Source organism: Artemia franciscana, chromosome 7, assembly GCF_032884065.1.
Source record: "Artemia franciscana chromosome 7, ASM3288406v1, whole genome shotgun sequence".
In the NCBI taxonomy this organism is placed as follows: domain Eukaryota; kingdom Metazoa; phylum Arthropoda; class Branchiopoda; order Anostraca; family Artemiidae; genus Artemia; species Artemia franciscana.
The window spans coordinates 57,176,095-57,200,938 of NC_088869.1; the positions used below are offsets into that span (position 1 = coordinate 57,176,095).

At 34.9% G+C, this 24,844-nt stretch overlaps 1 protein-coding gene across 1 annotated transcript in view; it reads right to left on the minus strand.

Moving 5' to 3' along the window:
• The window catches only part of LOC136029512 (lysosomal-trafficking regulator-like), a gene marked incomplete in the record, with an annotated part of 247,841 nt that overhangs the window by 131,896 nt on the left and 91,101 nt on the right, over nucleotides 1-24,844 (minus strand). The window contains 4 exon segments of the mRNA XM_065707957.1: nucleotides 6,800-6,996; nucleotides 13,494-13,572; nucleotides 20,256-20,467; nucleotides 23,268-23,436. Of these exon segments, the coding sequence (XP_065564029.1) occupies nucleotides 6,800-6,996; nucleotides 13,494-13,572; nucleotides 20,256-20,467; nucleotides 23,268-23,436 (657 nt within the window).

Sequence of the window (24,844 nt, forward strand, 5' to 3'; positions counted from 1 at the left end):
AAGGAAAATAAGAAAACGAGCTAAAAAGTTTTACTATGACAAAATTAAAGAAGAAAAACGAAATACACATAAGAAAGTACGAGGCGGTTGAAAGGCCCTTGCCACAAACAAGCCTCTTCTTATAATAGAACGTTAAACAACTTCAAAATGGGAGGTAAGTAAGCCTAGTTCGGCACTTATTTTTTCTAGTCTTAAATTTTTATTTGATGTTAATATCTTTATTCCATCTAAGATTCAGATAGGAGCTTTGCAGTTCCTATACCAGAGAGGCGAATGGTAGTACGAACAAGAAAAGTGAGCATTTGTTTTCTTTCCATAAAACATAACGAAAAAAACTTAAAAGTTTGGCTTTTCCTAGATCAACGAAGTTGATCTAGGAATTGAAACAAGCCTTCCTTCATCTTTATTTGTGCTGTTTTAAGCTGCTCCACTACACTTTAACCAAGAGTGAGTTATAATTTGATAAAGTAGCCCAATTGTTTGAATCGTAGAAAAAAAAAATCAGTTTCAATTCCTGTTTACTTTCAGAAAGAGCAACATACCTTCAATATTGTCAATAGTGCCAACTCACGAAAAGGTAAGGGAGAGGGCAAGGATTCTTATCAATTTTTTGCAATGAAGATACATGAAAGATATGTTTTTCAAAATCTAGGAGAGAGGCATTTTTGTTTTGTTTCGACTTTTTAAGATGAAAACAACAAAAACAGGTACTTTTCAAAATCCCTCTGCTCCCCCTCCAAGTGGCACCCCTGACGACAGTGAAAACACGCTTCAATTAGTTTCGAAGCCCATTTTGGATCACAAACTTCATCGAAGATTTGAATACCCTGTCTAACCTCATAGAAAAAAATTATGTTAACGTGTTATAAAACTATGATGCTTTACCTTTATTTTTGTATTTTTACTTCCTTTTTCAGTTAGCCTCATGTTTTCTTTCTCACTGAAAGATTGTTGATCCCTATATACACTTTTTTTTCCTTTTCAGCCTCCAAGCAATTTCAGTCACAAGCAATGCTTCTATAAACAAATGGAAACGACATTGTTGGTGAGGCACAATCCCCTCTTATCAGAAGAACAGAGCTCTGCCTTTACCATATTATTGGACTTCATTACTTTTTTTTTCACTAGTTTTTAACCAGAATGATTTCCCTACAGAAACACAAAATTATTTCAATTTGATGAGGCAAGTAGCAGGAATTCGACAGTGGACGATTGAAAGTATATTCAGATGATGCCATAGCTGAAGATTAAAAGTCCCCGAAACAAATTCCCTAAGATCCCCATTCCTTCTCGCAGATTGACCTTCAACAATCAAGTTGCTATTTTTCAACCGCACCATTATTAAGCGGTCCAGCAGCTTGCTAAATAGTTAGCTTGCTAAATAATTTTTTATAATCATTTTTTTTTATATATATATAAAAATTCTTATTAAAATTTTTTATAATAATTTTTTTTATAGCCAAAAATTGCTATAATAATTTTGCAAATTAATAATTGCTAAATAATTAGCAGCTTGCATCAATTCAGTTCGTATGTCAAATCCACTAATTTCTTCGCAATTTGTGATTATGTTCAACTATCATGAACTGCACTGATCGTAGATGTTAGGGGAGGGGGTAAGTATGGTATAGGGGGACATATTAGAGCATTATTAAGCCTATTCAAGCAGTAGGAGTTCCGGCCTTTCTGGCACCCGTGGGGTAATCTTGACTAGCTTGACTAAATTTTCATGTTTTTGCAAAAATTCCATTTATTAACAAAATTTTCCATTTATTTAACTCTGACTTTTCTTACTTTAACCTCTGCAAAATTATTAATTATTTCAGCATCCTGCAAAATACGAACAAGTTCGAATGCAAGATATCACAAAAAAAAAATACTGAAATTAATTAAATTTGGTCTGCCTACTTTTACTTTCAAAGAATGGTGATGCAGGCATAGGAAAAAATATAGATTCGGATTTTATTTGTCTTTATTTACAACCAAGTGCGCCCTCTACTTTATTTTGATAAAATAAAATTTCAAAATAAAAATAATTATAGCCGTTAGTTTATCTATTTGACACTTTGCGCCCATTAAATTTCTGCACCCGGGGTAAGTTCCCCCTCTCTCCCCCTAAAACCGCCTCAGTATTCAAGACAGTATCACTTAACTCAAAACGTTTTAAAAAATTAAAGTGAGCTCATGGAATCCCAGCTTGCAGCCACTCGTGTTGTAAGCCTAGGTGGCTTACCATTTATTTGTTCATTCGGTGCAGTATTTAAGTTAAGTACTGGACATGGGGTGTATTTATTACAATAATTTAGTAATTTTTTTTTTATTTGGAGGGGGGCTGTTTAGTATTGTGATTCATTCGATATAGCAAAAAATTATTAGGCTGTCAGAGACCGTATCATTAAATTAGAGGCGTTTGTGGAAGCATAGGTGAGTTTCTGTGAAATTCCTCGTTTTCAGCTTGCATCCTCTTGTGACACTTAATTGCGACACCTCAACTAAATAATATCAGAAGCTCCATATATTTCTAGTAACGCTAAAGGCTACTGGTGAGAAAACTATAAGTTAATAAGCAAATATGTTAATTACAAAGCACATTTATTGGAGAAACCTGCACCCTTTAATTGGCGCTACGCGGCATTTAAATGGAGTTTTCTTAGTAGAATCAACTCTTTTTTGAAATCACGAAGCAAACACAATAAAATCTCATTAGGGATATTTTGACTCCGCCCCCTTACTAAAATTTGTTAAGGAAAACGACCAGGGGTTTTGCTAAAGAAAAGAAATAGGCCTTTGGTAATGAAAGAAATCAAAACACTGACCAGCCTACTCAAAGACATGGCCGCACAAAGCTGAGCTCAATGGATAGTCTGTGGGCTTAAATACATTATCTAAGTTTGTTTTCAGTAAACTTTTGCCTTGTTTCGACAAAATCAGGATATATCGACGGGTCCAAATCAAATGCACACTTAGTTAAACATCCATGTCTAGTTATAACCATTAACTAATATTACATTTTGTTGACTCTGTTGTATGCAGCCCTTATTGGTATTAAATAAAAAAAACAAGTTTTTTCAACTGAAAGTAAGGAGTGACATCAAAACTTAAAACGCACAGAAATTACTTCGTATATGAAAGAGGCTGCTTCCTCATCAACGCCCCGCTCTTTACGCTAAAGTTTGACTCTTTCTCTCAATTCTTCTTTCTAAAACAGTAAAAAACTTTAGCGTAAAGAGCGGGGCGTTGATGAGGAAGCAGCCTCTTTCATATACGAAGTAATTTCTGTGCGTTTTAAGTTTTGATGTCACTCCTTACTTTCAGTTGAAAAAACTTGTTTTTTTTATTTAATTTCTGAACGTTTTTGAATCAATGCATGTTTTGATTTGGCTCTCTGCAGAGGAATAATCAAAACGAAATTTGCATATTTTTTTTTTTTTGGCTCAATGGCTTTCTCATAATTTTGATCGAATGATTTTGAGAAAAAAGGAGCGGGGGACGAAGCCTAGTTGCCCCCCGATTTTTTGGTTAATTAAAAAGGCAACTAGAACTTTTAATTTTTTACGAATCTTTTTATTGGTAAAAGATTTACGTAACTTATAAATTAGCTTACGTAAAGAAATTTTGTATTCTCATGTTTTTATTACATATATGAGGGGATTCGCCTCATCGTCAGTACCTCGCTCTTTACACTAAAGCTTAAATTTTATCCCAATTCATTAAGAATGACCCCCTGAATCACAAAAGCCGTAGAATAAGTAGTTGAAATTACCGAAAATACTTTAACGTAAAGAGCGAGGTATTAGAAGGAGGTGAGCCCCTCATATGGGTAATAATTTCTGTTTGTTTTAAGTTTTATTGCTGTTCCTTACTTCCAGCTGAAAAAGCTTTTTCACTTTTATTTTTTAATTGTTTTTTTAAATAATGCTAGTAAATCCTGCTCTCCCTTCATGGAAATTTTCTTCTCCCATTACAAATTCTCGAAGGAAAGTTCCCCCAGCATATCCCCCTCTTCTCAACCCCTCCCCCAAACCAAAAAAATCCTCCTAAAAACGCCTGTATACTTCCCAATAACCATTACTATATGTAAGCACAGGTCAAAGTTTGTAACTTGTTGCCCCTTCCACGGGGACTGTGGGGGAGTAAGTCGTCCCCATAGACATAGTTATAAGGTTTTTCGACTACGCTGAATAAAATGGCTATCTCAGAATTTTGATCCGTTGACTTTGGGAAAATAATTAGCGTGGGAGGGGGCCTAGGTGCCCTCCAATTTTTTTGGTCACTTAAAAAGGGCACTAGAACTTTTCATTTCCGTTAGAATGAGCCCTCTTGCAACATCCTAGGACAAATGGGTCGATACGATCACCCCTGGGAAAAAACAAAACAAAAAAAAACAACAAATAAACACGCATCCGTGATCTGCCTTCTGGCAAAAAATGCAAAATTCCACATTTTTGTAGATAGGAGCTCGAAACTTCTACAGTAGGGTTCTCTGATACGCTAAATCTGATGGTGTGATTTTCGTTAAGATTCTATGACTTTTAGGGGGCGTTTCCCCCTATTTTCTAAAATAACGCAAATTTTCTCAGGCTCGTAACTTTTGATGGGTAAGACTAAACTTGATGAAACTTATATATTTAAAACCAGCATTAAAATGCGATTCTTTTGATGTAGCTATTGGTATCAAAATTCCATTTTTTAGAGTTTTGGTTACTATTGAGCCGGGTCGCTCCTTACTACAGTTCGTTACCACGAACTGTTTGATCCAAGGTGATGATGGCTCGAAACTGATATCTAGCTAAGCAACCTGTGAAGGAGGCTTAAGGACGATTCTTTTTCCTGGACAATTCTCCAACTTTTAATTGGGTCCTCTCTTCATTCCCTCAATTAAGGCCTCAGTGAGTTTTCCAACATTAAAATAACGCATGTTAAAAATAACTTTAAACGTTGCAAACAAACGTTACTAAAATGATAATACTAAAAATAGCTTATTCTGAAAAAACAAATCTTGGTATTTAAGAATTCCACACCATTCTTGATCAGAATACAAAAACAGAAAACGAGCTACAGAGGCTAGGGTGTTTTGATGTCAGAAATCTAGGGTGATTTCTGACATCAAGGCTAGGAGAAATCGAGGCTAGTGTGGAAAAGGAGAAATCGAGGCTAGGGTACGCTGTTTTGATGTCAGAAATCTCTCTAATCATATAAAGATATTTACGAATGCATTCGAGCATACAGACCATCTAAATCTTGCTTAAATCATTTTTATTGATGTAGAATGTTTCTAATAATATCCAATAATGCTAAAAACACCTCTCTGTTTCTCTAGATAGATATGCCCTCATTAATATTAAGTCAGTTCCATTTAAGGCACACTGGATTACCCTTTTTCCAACTCTTCTTTTCTTCTTTTTTCTTCTGGAAGAAGAGTATTACTCTTCTTCCAACGAATAGCTTCAAAGAACCCAGTCACGATAAATTAATATTGCGATTGCAGTAAATAATTTTAAAACTAACTGTACATAGGTAAGCGCCAGTTGCCGGTAAATGAGACCAGAAAACTGAAAAAGAGCCAAGTGGATATGTCTCAATGTTACTATAAAACAAAAATCAGGCCCTTTTAAAGTGTTTTAGACTTCTGAAATATTTCCAAAGACGCTCAAATTCTAGCTTACACTAAGTGTTGCGTTTTGGCCGTGTCGAAATATCGTAACTTAGAAAAGTACAAAAAGAGAAAACAAGCCTTGGACAACTTTAATATTGACCCCTTCCTCAATACTTCTGTATTATATGAATGAAACAGATAAGACTTCTCGATTTCTTGATCTTGTCCTACATTTTCTTTTCAGAATAAAAAAGAAGAATCATAGGTTTATCTGCCTAAGAAATGTTCGAGAGGCAGAAAACATCAAACTCGGGTGAACCTTGAAACAAAAAATAATTATTGTTGTTGAAGATTTTAAGTACGAAAGTTCTTCGTTTTTCTCGGGTTGAAATATTTTTACACTTAATTTAACAACAAAATATGAGAAACAGAATTAAGTTTAAAATTCTAAATAAAACTATATTTGTCATGCATGTTTTTGTGCACTAACTATAGCAGCAGTAATATGACAGTTCGGTCCAGTTTGGATCATTTCTGCTTTGGACTAAAGCCAAAAAATGTATATTTAGTGATTATGGTTCTCCTTGTGACACAAGAAAGTAGTGAATTGAAAAAATTGCTATAGTAGACAGTTGTACCATTAAAAAGCAAAAAATAGCTCCTAATAAATATGAACAACCTGTCAGACAATTATTCATGACGACTTTCAAAGATAACCACAAAACAGGCTTATGGGAAAACATTCTGAAAAGACATGTCAAGATATCTCTCGTGTAACAGGATTGTTCCTAGAAGGACGGGGGTTGAAACATAAAGCATGTGCAACTGTAGGCAAGTGTTGTATCTTTTTTTTTTTTTTTTTTTTTTTTTTTTTTTTTTTTTTTTTATTGAGGACCAATCTCCAAAGGAATCTTGCTTTTTTGTGCGGGTTTTTTAGAGTGGGAAAAAATTTCACTTTATTTACAACATGAAACCGGAATTCAGTTTTATTTTTGCAATCCCTAGAATATGTAACTTCAACCTTCAGAAAAAAAATCCTTCATAAAAACTGCGAGTCAATTCCAACTAAATATACAAAAAAATCATTGACCCGTCAACAGTATATTAGACTGAACTGGGTATAAATAGTGAAAGGAATAACTACAGTACGAATCCTAAATAAGAAAGACCTTCAGATTAACTGAGTGAAAACAAAAGACTTACCCTCGCGAATAGGAACAGAAGGACCGACAACCCTCCCAGACGTCGAACGGACGATGTGACATGAGTGCAAGCCAGGGGTCGCAACTCAGCACTTAGGGAAACAGGGACCTCTATCGGTGGCTGCTGGGACGATCGCTTATCTGTCGAAAAGACAGCAAAACTCTCGATAGGTCGACTAAAAAATGCCGAGTGGCTACCTAAGGGGTTGAAGCAGGCATAAGCAGGCTAGACGAAGCATAGATTTCATGCAAAGGTTAGAAGAGACAGAAAATCAGTATTTCTTCACATACGTGTTAAAGTTACCAAAATTCCGCATAGGCAACTTGGTTCAAATATAATAAAAGGAGGTGGTATTTTAAGCATAACATTCTTTGAGTTTCATTTTAGCTTTTAAATGACTCAAACACTAATCAAATGCATATATGAAACAAAATGTACCCGGATCCAATTCTAGGCGCATACAGACAAAGCTCAGTGATATATGAAACACACATATTCGATATGAACCCCTTTCTCAATCAATCAGTCACTTTCCTGGCAGACAAAGTAAAGTCTTTGTCCATTCATAATTAACTCTACGAAAGTATATAACAGGGGTACAGAAAAAGCCCCAGTAAAATGCGAAATTATCCTCTTACCAAAAAATAGCATTTAAAAGAAAAAATGGATTTCCAGTCATGAGATCTAAAACCTTAAAGTTACAATTTTCATTTTTTTCGTCCTTTTTTGGAAAATTAAAGTATCTTTTGTAGCTTATAGAGAAAGGGACGCCTCGGTGTTGTGGCAAAACACCATATAGGGGTATACTGCAATACCGTAATTATGCATCAAGTTTATCAAGTATAATAAGGAAACACCGTATGTGAAGAAATAAGAAGGAAAATTGCAAAGCAAGGGACAGGAAAATGCTCCCTATATGTAATTTAATGTTGAGTCTTCATTCAATATCAAAACAACTCGAAGAAAAATAAAAACTGATTGACAATAACACCAAATGGACAATATCGTGGTCTTCTTCGACCATTCTTATATCATTCGAAGAATTAGAAATGAAAACTCAATATTAAATAGAGGTCACAATATTAAATAAATGCTTTAATACTAAAGCCTCCGAGTAGGAACATAAAAAAAAATAATAAATAAGGCAACACACAGGTAACATTTAGGTTATGTAATCACTTTGAAGGTATTTTCTAGTGATCTTAAGTGATGGTAATGCAAAATATAATGAACAATTAAGTAAAAATATAATTAACAATTAATGTTTGAGATGATTCTGAAATAAGCTGTTTCTGAAAATTATTTTTTTTTTTTAAATGTAATTACTTTTAAGATTCTAAATAATGTTTATACTTAAAAGCTTTCAGAAATATGGTTCAAGATGTTACTTTTAAGGTTTAGGTTATTACTTTTAAGATTTAGATAATTTTTATTATGCTTGAGTGGTTTCTGAAATGAGGTTTATGTAATTACTTTGACGACATTCTACAGCGATCTTAAGCGACAGTAATGATTAGTGACAATAACTAGATGATAACTGATCTTAAGAAAGAGTATTCTACTTTGACGGTATTTGATGATAATTGCAAGAACTAATGTTTGAGGGTTTCGGAAATAAGCTTAAAGGTAATTACTTTTAAGGCTAAAATAAGATGTAGGTAATTACGCTTGAGAGGGTTTCGAAATAAGGTTAGAGTATTTACTTTTAATGTATAGGTCATTACTTTTAATGTTTGAATAAGGCTTAGGTAATTATGGCTTAAGAGGTTTCCGAAACAAGGTTTACGTAATTGCGTCGACGATATTTTTTAGTGATCTTAATTTATAGCAGTAATTACTTTTGATGTTAAAATAAGGTTTAGGCAATTACGCTTCAGAGGTTTCCGAAATGAGGTTATAGTATTTACTTTTAATGTATAGGTCATTATTTTAATGTTTGAATAAGGCTTAGGTAATTATGGCTTAAGTGGTTTCCGAAACAAGGTTTACGTAATTGCGTCGACGGTATTTTTAGTGATCTTAATTTATAGCAGTAATTACTTTAATGTTAAAATAAGGTTTAGGCAATTACGCTTCAGAGGTTCCGAAATAAGGTTAGAGTATTTACTTTCAATGTATAAGTAATTACTTTTGATGTTTAAATACGATTTTGGGAATTATGCCTGAGAGGTTTCAGAAATGAGGTTTGGTTAATTACCTAGACTGTATTTTTTTGTGATCTTAAGTGATACTAATGATTGATGATAATGATAAGTGATCTTAAGAGATGGTGTCCCACTTTGACAAACATTTGATGGTAATGAAACAACTAATGTTTGTTTCATATTTTTCGATATTTTTTAGTGATCTTAAGTGATGATAATACAAAATATCATGGACAATTAATGTTTAAGAGGTTTACTAAATACAGTTTAGGTAATTACTTTTAAACTTCAAATAAGGTCATTACGCTTGAGAGGTTTCCAAAATAGGGTTTAGTATGGTTTGACAGTGTTTTTCAATTATCTTAATTGACGGTCATGATTAGTGACAACGATTACATTATAAATAGTCTTAAAAGATAGTATTTTAGTTTGACGGTATTGATGGTAATGCAACAACTAATGTTTGGAGGTTTCCGAAATAAGCTTCAGATATTAAAGTTAACGTTATTAATGTTAACTTTTAACGTTAAAATAAGGTTTAAGAAATCACACAGAGGTTTCCGGATTAAAGCTTGAGTATTTACTATTCATATTTAGGTAATTACTGTTTTTAAGATTTAGGCAAGTATACCTGAGAGGTTTCAGAAATAAGGTCTACGCAAGGCAGTATCCAGGGGAGATTAGGGAGTTTGAACCACCCCCACCCCCCAAAAATGTTTGTCCGACTCGTAAAATACATAACAAAAATGAATATAAGCATATGTTTGATGCGTTTCTTTAAGTTTGTTTTTGTAACCCCCCTCCCGGAAAATATTCTTTTGAACCCCCCCCCTCCCCAAAAAAATCTTGGATACGGCACTGGGTTTAAGTGATTAATTGCACCCCCCCCCCAAAAAAAAAAATCTTGGATACGGCAGTGGGTTTAAGTGATTAATTGCACCCCCCCCCCAAAAAAAAATCTTGGATACGGCACTAGGTTTAAGTGATTAATTTGGCTGTAGTTTTAGGGATCTTAAGTAATACAAATGATTAGTGATAATGATTAGATGATCAGTGACCTTTAGAGACGGTGTTCCACTTAGACAAATATTTTATGGTAATGAAACAACTAATAAGTTTCATCCCGATCCCTCCACTCTAAGTGTTTTCCAAGATTTTAGGTTTTCCCCCTCCCAACTCTCCCCCAATGTCACTAGATCCGGTCGGGATTTAAAATAACAGCTCTGAGACACGACATCCTTCCAAACGTCAAATTTCATTAAGGTCTGATCAACCGTTCGTAAGTTGAAAATACTTCAATTTTTCAATTTTTTCCTAATTAACGGGCCCCCCACTCTCCCCAGATGGTCAAATTGGGAAAACGACTATTTCTAATTTAATATGGTCCGGTCCCTGATACGCCTGCCAAATTTCATCGTCCTAGCTTACCTGGAAGTGCCCAAAGTAGCAAAACCGGGACCGACAGACCGACAGACAGACCGACAGAATTTGCGATTGCTATATGTCACTTGGTTAATACCAAGTGCCATAAAAAAGGTAGTTTAATCCTTCGAGCACACAGGAAGGTAATTTAAGAAGCTGGTTTGAGAAATTTGAGATTCTAATTTTTGTGTGCCCAATTAGAAAAAAAACTTTTGCTTATGCTCAATAATAAAAAAAGAAGCTAGTTTAATCCTTGAGACGCACTATAAGCTAGTTTAAGAAGCTTATTTTGTGCAACCAATTATTAAAAAAAAACTTTTATATACGTCCAATCATAAAAAAGAAGTTAGTTCAATCCTTCGGATACACAAGAAGCTAGTTTAAGAAATTTTAGAAGCTAGTTTTTTTTAGCCCAATCATAAAAAGAAAGTTTTGTCCGTCGAACTATAATAAAAAAGAATTGAATTAAATTTAACACTTTTCTTGGTCTTTTTTTTTGTGTGTGTGTGTGTGTTGAAAAGACACTGTGTGTCCGACGTATTGATGTGTTCAAACGTTATTATCTTTTAGCATCTCTAGAGCTATAAAACAAACGGGGGTTTTAGTTGACGAAAGTGAAGCTAAGACCTGTTCTTTTTCACTCTTTTTACTTTTGTAGTCTGACTTCAAAATAAAATCTTTATCTAGCAACAGTTTCGTCATTGATGTTTTCTTAGTAAGTCTGTTTATGTTTTACTTGGATATCTATATAATTTTTTGTCAAACTTGATTTTGAAACGTAAAACCTCTGAAGTTTGATTTTGGTATAGTTACCTCTCTGAAGCTAATTTTACAGTTTTGAAATTTTCTTACTTATTTTATTAAAGCCAGTCCTGAAAGGGTTATGGAAATTACCAACATATATATAGCGCATTCAATATAGCCCAGTTACTCATAGTGGAAACTTTCTGGGAGATTAGTTCAGGTTAATTAGAATTTTGAACCAATGTCATCCCAGTTTTTCGGGTAGGCCCAAAATCAACCTAGGCCTATATCCAGTAAACCTAACTACTAAACACACTCAGGACCATAAAAATAGGGTAAACTCCAGGCGTTGTGGTAAATCATGAGATTACAAGAAACTTGGATATAATGCCAAATTTAAATAATAACATATGACAATTGAAGTGCTCATCCTTTTGTATTTTATTATTAAGTAATATCTTTATATGAGACTTTTTTGTGTCTTTTTTTGTAATCAAAGTCCTCCCAGCTCTGGTTAGGCCCAAAATCCACCAGACCCCCATCCACTACAGCCACTTTAGACCGTCAAAATGTGTCAGGAATTGTTTTAGTTTAAGGCATTACATGAAACTAGAAAATAAAATTGCTTTTCAATAAAAAATTATTGAAATTTTCTTCCTCTTGTATTTTGTAAAAAAATAAACAGCTTATGTAAGTAAAAGCTATATACAAGGCTGAATAAAACAGAATTTCGGGAGATTAATTATTCATTTAAAAATTTATCTTTCAAGAAAAGTCATTTCGTGCAAAATTACGAACTTCAGTCATATTTGTGTTTTTAGTTTTAGAGTTAGAACACGTAATTGCTATATACAAAGCTAAAAGGAATGACAACACATAGGTTCACCAAGCGGTGGTATTATGGCAGTTTTCTAACGGGTTAGTACAATTCATGGTTATTACAGTTCATGGACTACCCCGTTTCTAGACTTTTATGAGCTCAAAGAAAAAATTGGCATAGATTTTTGAATGCCTCCACAGAGCTCCCCCTTCCTTTTAAAAATACTTACTAGAAACAGATGTTTCTATACGGGTAATACGGGTATACGGGTAAAGCGTATACGGTATACAGGTATACGGTATACGGATATACGGGTAAAGCGTATAAACTTTTCTTGCAAACGTAATTATGAACATGGCTATCTTGTGCTCGTTTTTTTTAAATCAGTCATTGTATTTGAATACATTTGAATATATTTTAGTGGAAATCCATCCCATGAATCCTTTCTCATACATTTAGGGATGCATGCACCCCCGGAACTTTCATTGGTGCTTTCGTTGCATCGAGAGACCTTTCTCTAGTCCTATATAAAGGATATATTCTAATAAAATTACAAGACGGATTCAGGCTTCAGCTAAACCAATCAAACAGGTGACAGATAAAAAACCTTGAGATTTTATTGGCTAGAGATAATGATGTTGCAAATGTACCTTTAGTGAACTAGAACTTGGTATCCATTTCAATATATACCTCACTGAGCTTGATTTGAATTGGGCATACAATTTACTTAATTTCATTCTATTTGAAAATAGAATTAAATACCAGTCTTTGTTTGAAAAAAAAGAAAAAAAAACTAGTAGCCCAGGGGTAGTTTCAAAGCTGTTTTGTCGTTGCTGTTACATAAGCATATTCCGCAAATTACAGTGACTTTCCTATGAGAAATAAGCAATACGAAGGTTCGACCCATATTTTTCTGGTATCTGATAACATAGAACACGTTGCAACAATAAATTACATCAATTTCCGAATTTCTACTTTTGATTAAGTAAGTTGTAAAGTTTGGTGAAACGCTTTTCACTTAACTCATTTCGTGTTTTCTCTTTTAGTATATCTATTTTTCTATTGTACTGTTTAGTTCCAAAATCCTAGGACAGATTTTTTTCTTCTTTTTTTAATTTCACTTATAGTCTTTGTTTTGTCTTTTCTTGAATAACTGGAATCTTTGAGAACCATAGTTGTATAAAAGACAAAATTATGAGACATACGAATATTGAAGTGTAGGTCATATTTCTTTTTTTCTTTTTTCTTTTTTATTACTCAAATAACACCGAACACCCAATACACCAAAAACCGAAAAATAACTTATGCAGAAGTTATAGGTGATTGGAATATTCCCAGAACAAGGCGACCATAGTAAATTTCTGGTAAAGCGAGGACAAGCTCTAACAAATTTATATGACTAAGATGAAACTATAATACAAGGTTTGTGTAAATCTTGAACATTTTTTTCAAAAAAAAAAAATTTTAAGAAGTGTTCGAAAATGAAAATAGTAGGGACGAAATGAAAAGATAAACAAGTGGGAAAAAAACTGCGAGAAAGGAAAAACTCAAAATAAGAACGTACCTGAAATAGGTGTAATAACCGTAGGATAGACAAGTGCTGCATTGACCGAGTCGCTTCGATAAGACAGAAAAAGTTGTTCCTATAATAAATAGCAAACATAAGTTATTTTATAGTGTAAGATATTTCGATTTATTTGATTAATTTTTTTTTTATTTAGACATTTCAATTATCATCAGAATTCTTTTCAAATAAAATAAAACAAAAATTTCTTATATGACTTTTTGGGGGAAACGGGTTCGAATTAAAACCATAACAAAAATAAAGCTGCTTTCCAATTTCTTTTCATTATCTTTGCAATGTTTCTCATTTTTTAACTTTGATAAAATTATATACAATTAAGGATGGTTGATCATGGGAAAACCACGTTCAAAACCATGTTAATGAAATGTTATATGACCTTAATATTTAAAGTAATAATTCCTTTTCATTAGCAATAAGAGCACAAAAACAAAAAATCTTAAAAAAACTAAATCCGCTAAATAGAAGATTCTTTCACTTTTCTTCTCTCTCTCCCTCTCTTTCCCAAAATATCGCACTTTATCTCAAACTCACTCACTCACTCTCTCCCACTCTTCCTCTCAATTCCTCTCATTCCTTCCCACTCTCTCTCGTTCTTTCTCTCTCTCTTTCTCACTATATACTAAGTCTCTATTCACTTCCACTCTCCCTCCCACTCAATCTCATTCCCTCTCCCATACTCTCTCCCTCTTTCTCACTCTCTCTTGTTCCTCTTCCTCGCTCTCTATCTCTTTATTCCACTCTCTTTACCTTCTTCTCTTTTAATCTCTCTGACTCCCTCTCTCACTCTCACTCATTAACTCCCTCTTACTTTTTCTAACATTTTCACTTTCTTTCAGTAATTTATCAGTGTCTTTAACTCTTTTTCAATGTCTCTTCCTCTCCATGTTTTATTCCCTCCCTCCATAATTAGCCCTAATTCTCCCCCTCTCTCTCTCTCTCTCTCTCCGCTTCTTTCCTCCCCATCTTTTAGGTTCATACTTCAATATCTAATATGTCCAGACACATGCCTGACTAGATATAAAGAGACACAAATTTTTATACTAAACATAGAACAAACAGTTCGCGGTAACGAACTGTAGTAAGGAGCGACCCGGCTCAATAGTAACCGAAACTCTAAATAAGAGCTAAAGGCTCATATGGCACTTGTGATGAGGCCGGAGGAGCTAAGAGCCAAGAGCTCATATGGTATGAGCTCTACCAAAATTCTAAGAATCAATAGATTGATTTAAAAGGAAAATCAGAGGCTTAATGCCAGTCGGGACTTAAAATAAGAGCTCTGAGTTACGAGGTCCTTCTAAATATCAAAATTCGTTCACTCACTCTTAAGTTAAAAATACCCCATTTTTTCTAATTTTTCCTCTCCCTTCAGCCCCCCAGATGGTCGAATCGGGGAAAATGACTTTACAAAGTCAATTTGTTCAGCTAGCTGACACGCTTACCAATTTTCATCGTCCTAGCACGTCAAGAAGCACCAAACTCGCAAAAGCACTGAACCACCCCCTAACTCCCCCAAAGAGAGCGGATCCAGTACGGTTACGTCAATCACGTATCAACGACATTTGCTTATTTTACCCACCAAGTTTCATCCTGATCTCTCCACTCCAAGCATTTTCCAAGATTTCTGTTTTCCCCCTCCAACTCCCCCCAATGTCAACAGATCTAGTCGGGATTTGAAATAAGAGCTCTAAGACATGAGTTCCTTCTAAATATCAAATTTCAATTATATTTGATCACCCGTTCTAAAGTTAAAAATACCTCAATTTTTCTAATTTTTCCAAATTAACACACACACACCCCAATTCCCCCAAAGAGAACGGATCCATTCCAATTATGTCGTATCACGTATCGTAACTTGTGCTTATTCTTTCCATCAAGTTTCATGCCGATCTCTCCACTCTAAGCGTTTTCCAAGATTTCTGTGTCCCCCTGATGTATCCTTCTATACATCAAGTTTCATTAAGATCCGATCACGCATTCGTAAGACAAAAATAGCTCAATTTTCACGTTTTCCAGGAATTCCGGTTACCCCCTCCAAATCTCCCCAATGTCACCGGATCTGGTCGGGATTTAAAATAAGAGCTCTGAAGCACAAGATCTTTCTAAATATCAAATTTCATTAAGATCTGATCACCCGTTCTTGTGGGAAACTTCTTCCCACAAGTTTCATCCTGATCTCTCCGCTTTAAGCGTTTTCCACGATTTCCGGTCCCCCCCCCCAACTCCCCCCCCCCCAATAACACTGGATCTGGTCAGGATTTAAAATAAAAATCTGAGTTATGAGGTCCTTCTAAATAAGGAATTTCATTAAGATCCGATCACTGCTTCATAAGTTTAAATACCTCATTTTTTTCTAATTTTTCAGAATTAACCCCCCCCCCAACTCTACCAAAGAGAGCGAATCCGTTCCGGTTATGTCAATCACGTATCTAGGACTTGTGCTTATTTTTCCCACCATGTTTCATCCCGGCCCCAAAAGTTTGACTCTTTCTCTCAACTCTTCTTTTTAAAACAGTAAAAAACTTTAGCGTAAATAGCGGAACGTTGAGGAGGCGACAACCCCCTTCATATACGGAGTAATTTCTGTTCATTTTAAGTTTTATTGTCGCTCCTTGCATTCATTTAAAAATCTTTTTTTTTTCATTTTTTATACAAAGAAGAATAGGTGGAATTAATCTAATAAACAATACTTAGTAAACAGTTTTGTTCCTGAGTAAGCCTTTCTGATTAACTTTCAACTATCAATGTGGTTATGTTTTTATTAACCATGGTTCAAAGGTTGATAACCCTTTCTCCCAAATTCTTAGGGTCTGTGAAGTTACGGATTTCAAAAATTAACGGATTAGCGTTCTTCTTTCTATAACAACAGTAACAGATAGCCCTAGACTTAAAGAACTAATCTTTAGAAAGGACTAACTACAATTACTGCTGCTACTACTACTATAAACAACTCACCGATTTTTTCCTTTATGTTTGCATTATTCTTAGCTAATTATTTTAAATATTATTTATATTCCTTTCAAATAAATAAAACAAAATTTCTTGGGTGTTTTAGTTCAGGAGAGAAGAGCTTATAGTGATTTGTAAAAGCTTAAGAAGGGTTCATCAAAGACAAATCAGGTTCAAAACCTTGTTATTGATATTGAAACCTTGTTATGACCTTAATTCTAAAAACAGTATTCACTTTTTCACAGACTAGCAAGAAAAACGACAAAAAACCTGGAGACACTAAATGTATTTCAAAGAGAGGATTCTCCTTCCCTTTCTCATTCTTTCAAACTATCAGCCACTCCCACTTTCTCCAACTACCTTTCACACTCACCTTCTCACTCTCAATCACCCCCTCTCTCTCACTCTTTTTCTCTTTCTCTTGCTCTTTTTCACTCACTCTCTGTTCCTCTTTCTGACTCTTTCTTCCTCTCTCTCTCTCTCGCTCTTTCTCACTCTCTCCTGCTCTTTCTCACTCTTTTACAACTCCCAATCACTCGCTCTCATTCTCTCTCTCTCAATCTCTCTTCCTCTCTTTCACTAACTCACTTTCTCTCACTCACTCCTTCTCTCTCACTCGCTCCCTCTCTCACTCTTTTCCCTTATTTTTCACTTTTTTCACTCTCCGACACTCATAATCCCTCTCTTATCCTTTATTCCTCCCTCCTTCCCTCTATGAATAGTCCTCACTCTTCGTCTTTCTGTGTTTCTTCCCTGTACATCTTTTAAGTTTACGTATGCATGTCTAACATGTCTAGACACATGCCTGGCTAGATATCAAGAGATAAAAGACATGATACAAGAGATAAACAGAGACAGCGTACAAAAAGGAATTGATGGAACTAATCGAAGGATGATTAAAAGCAGCTTTGTTCCTTATTTAAACCTAATTAATTGTCTTTCAACTATCAATGGATTACGTTTCTATGAACCATGGGTCACAGGTTGATAACCTTTCATCGCAAATCCTTGCGGTCACTGAAGCTACGGATTTCAAAACTTGATGATTAGTGTTCTTCTATCTTTCACAACTTAACAACTCGCTGCGGCACCAAGCCACCTGAGACTAACAGCGCCAAACGCTCCTCCTCGAGTAAAGCTTCAAACTTTATCCCCCCCACCCCTCATGAAGTTCAAATTTTCATAAAATTAGTTCTTAAAATCACTTCCAACCCCATTGGGGGAATACCGGCTTTTCCTTTGGCCCAAGGTGAATGGCCAAAAAGAGCAATCTTTTGCAATCTATCAATATTCCTCCATAAAATGTGGTCTAGCCGCCTTGACCTTTCTTTCACTACATCCCTAGAAAGTGGGATCAAACCACATTTTTGTACAGCTTTTTCTTAAACTATCCTTAGAAAATTACTATGGAAAGTCTTTCAAAAAGTCTTTCAAAAAGCTCACGTTCCTGAGCCATGCTTAATTAATGTTATTACCGTGGCTTCCAATATTGCATTCTTGATTCGTGTACTTACCTGCCTATTCTCCCAAGCTTTTTCATCTGCAAAAAAAACCACCCTACGCCTCCTTTGTTATTCTTCTGACATATTCACTTCATCGACCATCTTTACTGATATTACTACCCAGGTAAGTAATATACCACCAATTTTCTCGTCATCTAGTATCATCTCTTCAGCCTTGCTCATTCCTACTCTAAGCAACTTAGTCTTATTAGCATTAATTTTCAAACTTTCTCCTGCACACTCATCCCTCAACACCTCCAAAAATTCATTAATTTGGTTAAAAATTTTATCTAAGACACACGAACAATCTAGATAATCTAACTCTAGGACAGTTCTACCAATCCAATTAATACCATGTTCTCCCATAGCCTTTGTCGGTTTTGTTACGAAAATATCCATCAAAATAATACGTATAAACGGAGATAGGATATAACCCTGTTTAGATCCTGATTCCATGTCGAACCAACCACTAACCTTATTTTATACCTTAATTGCAGCAACATTGTTTTCATCCATAGCACTAATTACATTAGTACACTTATCTGGTAAGTCATACAAGGATAGGACCTTCACAAAAGGATAAAGGAAGTGCTACATATTTCTCATGGTTACATAACATATATTTACCATCCACCTATAGACTTATAAATACTTGCGAAGTCATCTACACTTCTCTACTCATGACATTATAATTTAGGATTAAATAAGGGTAATTGTCATTATGTCTTAAACAAAATAGAGTTACATCTGAATTTCAAAAGCAGTGAACATCATCTAAAAATACATCGGATGAAAAGAATTAAATTCCCAGCCTTTTGACTAACACCCCTCCCCCGCCCCTCACTGTGATTTGGCAATTTAAAACAATTTATTAGAAAGTAGACTAATTTAACTTTTATTAAATACCCTTAGTGTTACAATTGTCTCCAACGACATCGAAACGGGTTGAATCGTAATGAGTGAAAACTAAGTAAAATAGCTGTTACAGAAACCTTTCTGTTTGTTTCAATACCAAAGAGTAGGCAAACTTTTAAGAGTGGAAAATTAGCCCCAGTGTCGAAAAGAAAAGTAACTAACACCATCTAACATTTGGCGATTTTGTTCCTTTTTGACTACCCTAAACTGCTACATGCTTGTCTTTTTTAAGGTACTTTAAAATGCAGGAGAGGGTAAATAAAGAAGATTTTTGTCACCAGTAAAACTTCCTAACAAATATTCTACCTAGCCTACCGATGTTTTTCTGCGCAAACCTAGGCCTACTTCATACAGACTGGATTTTACTTTATAATAATTCTTTAAAGAAAAATGCTAATTAATCGTTACTTGCAGAGGTTTTTTCTTTAGCTCTATAGCATTGTAGATTAATTACATCGATTATCTAAGTTTTATAAATTGTTTAATTTTGTTATAAAGTAGCCAAACGACACATGCTCAATGGCACTGGCAGTTTTTAATCCTTATTTGGCCATAGCTAAATCTCCAGCTCTTTTAACTTCCCTATTCTTTTTAATCCAGGTCATGGGTTTACTGGATTTATATTTGATCTAGCCAAGAATACAAAATATTCCCATATGGCGTTTTGAAAAGTCAAGTGTGATTATTGAAAACTGCCATGCATAATTTTATTTTTTATTTTAACATAGACACTACCACCGGCAAGTGCCTATCGCATCCCTAAAGGCATATCTGACCGGAATTTAGGAAGGAAAGTATATATTAGATATAATTTATGCTACGGATCATGCAACAATCAAATTGTCTTGACCTTTTTAATAGTATATTTTGTGGAATCAGATATATCAAAAAAGCCAGGTGTTCTGTTGATGTTTTAACTAATTAAACACTAGGATTATATGTTGAGATATTTTCTCTGGGGAAAATACAGATTTGATGGGGAACCTTATCAAGGAGAGAAATTCAGACATAACCATTTGGAAGTTGACAGGAGCCTTTTTCTTGAACAGCGTTTTTGCTATTTTCAATCTCTTTTTTTAGCAAGAGGGGAGGAAAAAAAAAGTTTTTGCCATATTTATTTTATTTTTTTCATTTCTGCTTTGGCTTTTTCAGTTTATAGTTTCTTATATCTTTCATGATATTGTAGTCAGATAAACTTTCTAACTGTACTTAAGATGTGCTGTTCCTTCTTACTCTGTAATTTGTTTATATTATCCTTTATATATTGATTATTCTACTGCTGCTGCAGGGTGTGCTTTCACTGAATCTCGACATCCAATAAGATGACCATCATAATTCTCAAAAAAAGGGAAAAAAAGAAAAAAAGACAGTTGTAAACCTGGAGAGTATGAAGACAAGAATGTTTTCCATCTAGCAAAACATCCCAGTTCAATGCAGCTTGGACGGCTTTTTCACTCACAACATTCAAAGAGTTCATTTTTATGGCATCAATGTCACACTCTGCCAGATCAACAAAATCTGGACCAAGCGAGCATAAAAATAATGCATTTTCTCGGTTAAAAACTGGCATCTTGAAAATGAAAGCGTTCCCTGAAAATTAGAAAATAATTTAAACTAAGAGTTGACAGAAGAAAAGTAAAAAGAATAAAAGAGTACTTAAAACATGCTTAATATTGGGCCATCCAACGAAATGAAGTTGGATCTATTTTGGATCAAAACAGTTCATACAAACTCGGATTTAATATGTATGCAAAGCATTAAACCAAAAGCATAAATAAAAATAATCGTTAGCGTTTTGCCACTTAAATTACTGACGTTTGAAGTTTGAATAGGTCACTTTTGGTAAGCAAAACTGGCGCTGTGGGACGAATCAGATGTCCGGTTTAAGCGGAATCAATGCACATTTCCAATCCCACGAAAGGAGTTGTTTACTCCAGACAGTAGGACGGTGGCCATGGAGGTCACAAACCGCTTATTATATAGGCCATAAAATGGAAGGCGCCTTAGCACTGTGCTGATACCAGACCACCGGTCGCAAGGCCCGTCGATCCTTGGTGATCATCGCTGACGCGCTGGTGAGTAGGGAGTTCACACTGGTTGCGTTGAAAGGTTTGGGCGTGAGCCTGCCTGGAGCCACCAGTGGTGCAGGTCTTGGTGGTAGTAAAAAATACTCGAGAGAGATCCTTGAGGCCTGACGTGGGGAAGGGTTCCATATAAACAGTGTTTGGACATGGGTCAGTCGGTTCTAAGCAAAACCTGAAATGTTAGCACAAGACGAGCGTTGAGCGAAAGAGACACGAAGTGTTGATCGCAAAGCGTGAGGCTAGTGGCAAGGACGAAAGGGAATCCTGTTTTTATTCGGGAACCTGGTTCGGGTAACGTTCAGATCCTCGTATCCGTCTCGGCAACGAGGATTGGCCATAGAAGCTGGCAGAATGCCGGGAAGTTTTCTTTTCTGTGTAAGGGAGATACAAAAAACTGGAATTCCTCCGCGGAGAGATAGGGTTAATCTTTCGAAGAGCGTTGGACTTCAGCGGCATCCGTGCATTCTTGTCGGTCCTTGAAAACCACGGTAAGGGTGATAAGCTCTCAGAGTATACATCAACAGAATAACAAGAATAGTAAGAATGTTCAAAGATAGAAAGCGGTTACTTGATTAACAGACTTCAAAAGCTTTAACGAAGAGTTTAAAAAGTACTTGAACATATTTTTTTTTATAAACAAAACCTGATCTAGATGGATTTTATAAACAAAATAGTTTTATTTAAAATTTAAAATAAAAGTATTCCAAAAACAGATTTTTCAAAGAAAAGTAAAGAACCGTGTTCCCAAAACGAGCGGAACTAAAGTAATATAATAATACTAGCTTAAAATTAAAAGAAATTATTATGAATAAACAAGTAAAACCGAAAGGGGACAAAAATAAAACGAAGAGTCACATCAAACATAAAAATAATAGATATTACTATGAACGGAATGAATCTTAATCAAAAATTACTATAATAATTATCATTTAATAATTATTAAAAGTTATTACCACTTGCTATGAATCCTAAAGCAAGCTGAAATTACACTGAACAATCGAGTCGAACTTCTTTAAAATAGAAATTACCACAAATAAGATTAAAGATACCATCCACTTAAGCCTTCTAAAGATCAGGACGTCAGTTGCGCCTTATTGAAAACAGAGCATATTTTGAATAATTTCTAACAATCATTACAAAAGGGTTGTTGGGGTCCCCTTGGCTCAGACAACGATCCTCGAAAGTATCAAAGCAATCGGAAAAACGCTCCTTTTTTAGGGTTACATTCCTAGAGAGGGTAGCCTACTGTGTCCCCAAAATTAAATTTTTCTTGTACATTAGGGTGCATTTGTCCCAGGAAGTTGCGGTTTTACATTTAAAACCGTTGTGAAAATAGAAGTTATTTGAGATTTTTTTTTTTGGTCCTTTGTTAGGGAAACCAGCATTTCTCTTATCTTACTTTCTCCATTGGGATACGCTTAGCCAAGGGACTTCAGAATATGCAAGTTTCAAGCCAATCGTTCTTTTTTCACCTATCTTGTTAACCAATCAATAAATAAATTAATTAACAGAATAATGTAAAACCATCTTTCATGCTTTTGTGCCGTGGTATTAAAAGGGTAAACTAAAGAGATTTTTTCACTAGGTCACATGGATACGGTATTTATTTCAAAAAAATCTCTATCAGAAGCCCACAAAGGGCTGAATTCCGACTTCAGAGTCGACAAATCATATGGTTGCACGAAAACTGGCATAAAACAACAACGAAAAAAAAATCATAATGAATAATGAACGAAAGTCGGAGGTCCAAGAAAGACAGAGTTGCAGGCTATGGTCCATCCGTCCTGGAATTTTTAGATATCTTAGTTGATTTACTTGCAATTAAATAATTTTACTCCACCGAAATCGCCTTTATTTTTACAGTGATATCTTTCGATTGTCTTCTATATGGAATAGAAGCCCTAAAGCAAGGTTCAAAAATAACATTTAAACATCCTAGTCTGAAAATTCGAGTGGTATAGTTATATCATATTAAGTTAGAATCGACGGTCTCTATTGGTCGGTCAAAAAGTCGGCATAAGGACGCCTGAAATTTAATAAAGCGTCTAAAATCGGATTCAGTAAACATGAGAGGTATGCGCCAGCTAAATCTGCGTTACATCAATTTTAATTTGGAGCGTATAATAGGTATTTAATGGAATATATAGTAAAAAACTGTACCTATGAATCAGACAAATTGACTTTCATATTAATAGGGACTTATTTCAACGTGCCATAAGCCTCTCTAGATACCTGAGAAGCATTTATGGGAGCATTATTCGAATTTTGCCCTTTGTTTGTCCAAAGACGCTAAATATAAATCTCACCGAAAAACCAGGTACAAGCAGAAGGATCACAGGGCAGGCCTACGTCATTGGCAACATTGACACAAGTTTGTCCGATCAAAAGACAGGAACGATCGTAGCGACGACTCAAAGGCTTCTTGAGGTCGATAAGGAGCTTATTGGTTACTATGCCATCCAAGAAAAAATCAATCTGAAAATTTCAAGGTGCATTAAAATCTTTATAACACTTTCATAAAAGACAAACACTACAAGCAAGCCTATTTTACCACAATTTTGTGAATAAATAAATATTCTTTGGAATAGCTGTTTTGGAGCCGATCCAGATAAAAATTAGTAACGGTTCCTATTTATAATATTTAAGATGCTCCTGGAACTTTGATATCAAACAGTTCGTTATGACGAACTATAAGTAAGTAGCGACGCGGCTCAATAATAACCATAACTCTAAGAAACAAGAGTCTTTATAACAATAGATACATCAAAATAATTGAATTTTGATGCTGATTCAAAATATATATAATTCATGAAGTTTAGTGTTACCCATCAAAAGTTATGAACCTGAGAGAGTTTGCACAATTTTTAAAAAGAGGAGAAACGCTCCAAAAACATTAAGTGATCTTAATGAAAATCACATCATCAGGTTCAGCATATCAGAGAACTCAACAGAAGAGGTTTAAAGCTCTTATACACAAAAATGAGGAATTTTGCTTCACTTGTCAGAAGAAAGACCGCGGATGCGTGTGAATTTGTTCTTTCTTTCTTTCTTTTTTTGAATGTTTTATCCAGGGGTGATTGTATAGATCCAATGATCCTAGAAGATAGGAGGAGGGCTCATTGGATCGGAAATCAAAAGCCCTAGTGCCCTTTATAAGCGGCCAAAAAGATTAGAGGGCAGCTAACCCCCCTCTCACGCCCCTTTTTCTCCCAAGTCGTCCAATCAGATTGAGATAACCATTTTGTTCAGCAAAGTTGAAAGGTTCAATAACTATACCTTTGGCGATAATACGACCCAACTCCCCAACACCTCTGGGGAAAGGGCTGTAACTTACAAAATTTACCCATTGTTTACGTATAACATTTTTCAGCTAGGATGAAATTGTCTGGAAGGAATTTTAAGAGGGCGAGGGGTATTTTACGTGGAAAATTTCCACGCAGGAGTTTTCCGAGAGCGGAGGGAATTTTTTGAAAGGGGAGTCAGATTTATCGTCATTATTTTAAAAATGAACAAAAATTATAACACAAAAAAAAAGTTTTTTCAACTGAAAGTAAGGAGCGACATTAAAACTCCAAACGAACCGAAATTATTCCGTAGATGAAGGGGTTGCCCCTCTCCTCAATATCTAGCTCTTCACGCTAAAGTTTGACCGTTAGTCCCAATTTCCTAAGAACAACTCCTGAAACATAATGGTCGTTTAATTTAGAATAGAGCATTTTTTTAAAGTGTTAAAAAACTTTAGCATGAAGAGCAAGGTATTGAGAAAGGAGGGGGGCACTCCTTCATGCACGACTAATTGCTGTTTGTTTTGAGTCTCAATGTTTCTCCTTAATTTCAATTGAAAAACTTGTTTTTTTTATTTAAACATAAAATAAAGACGCTC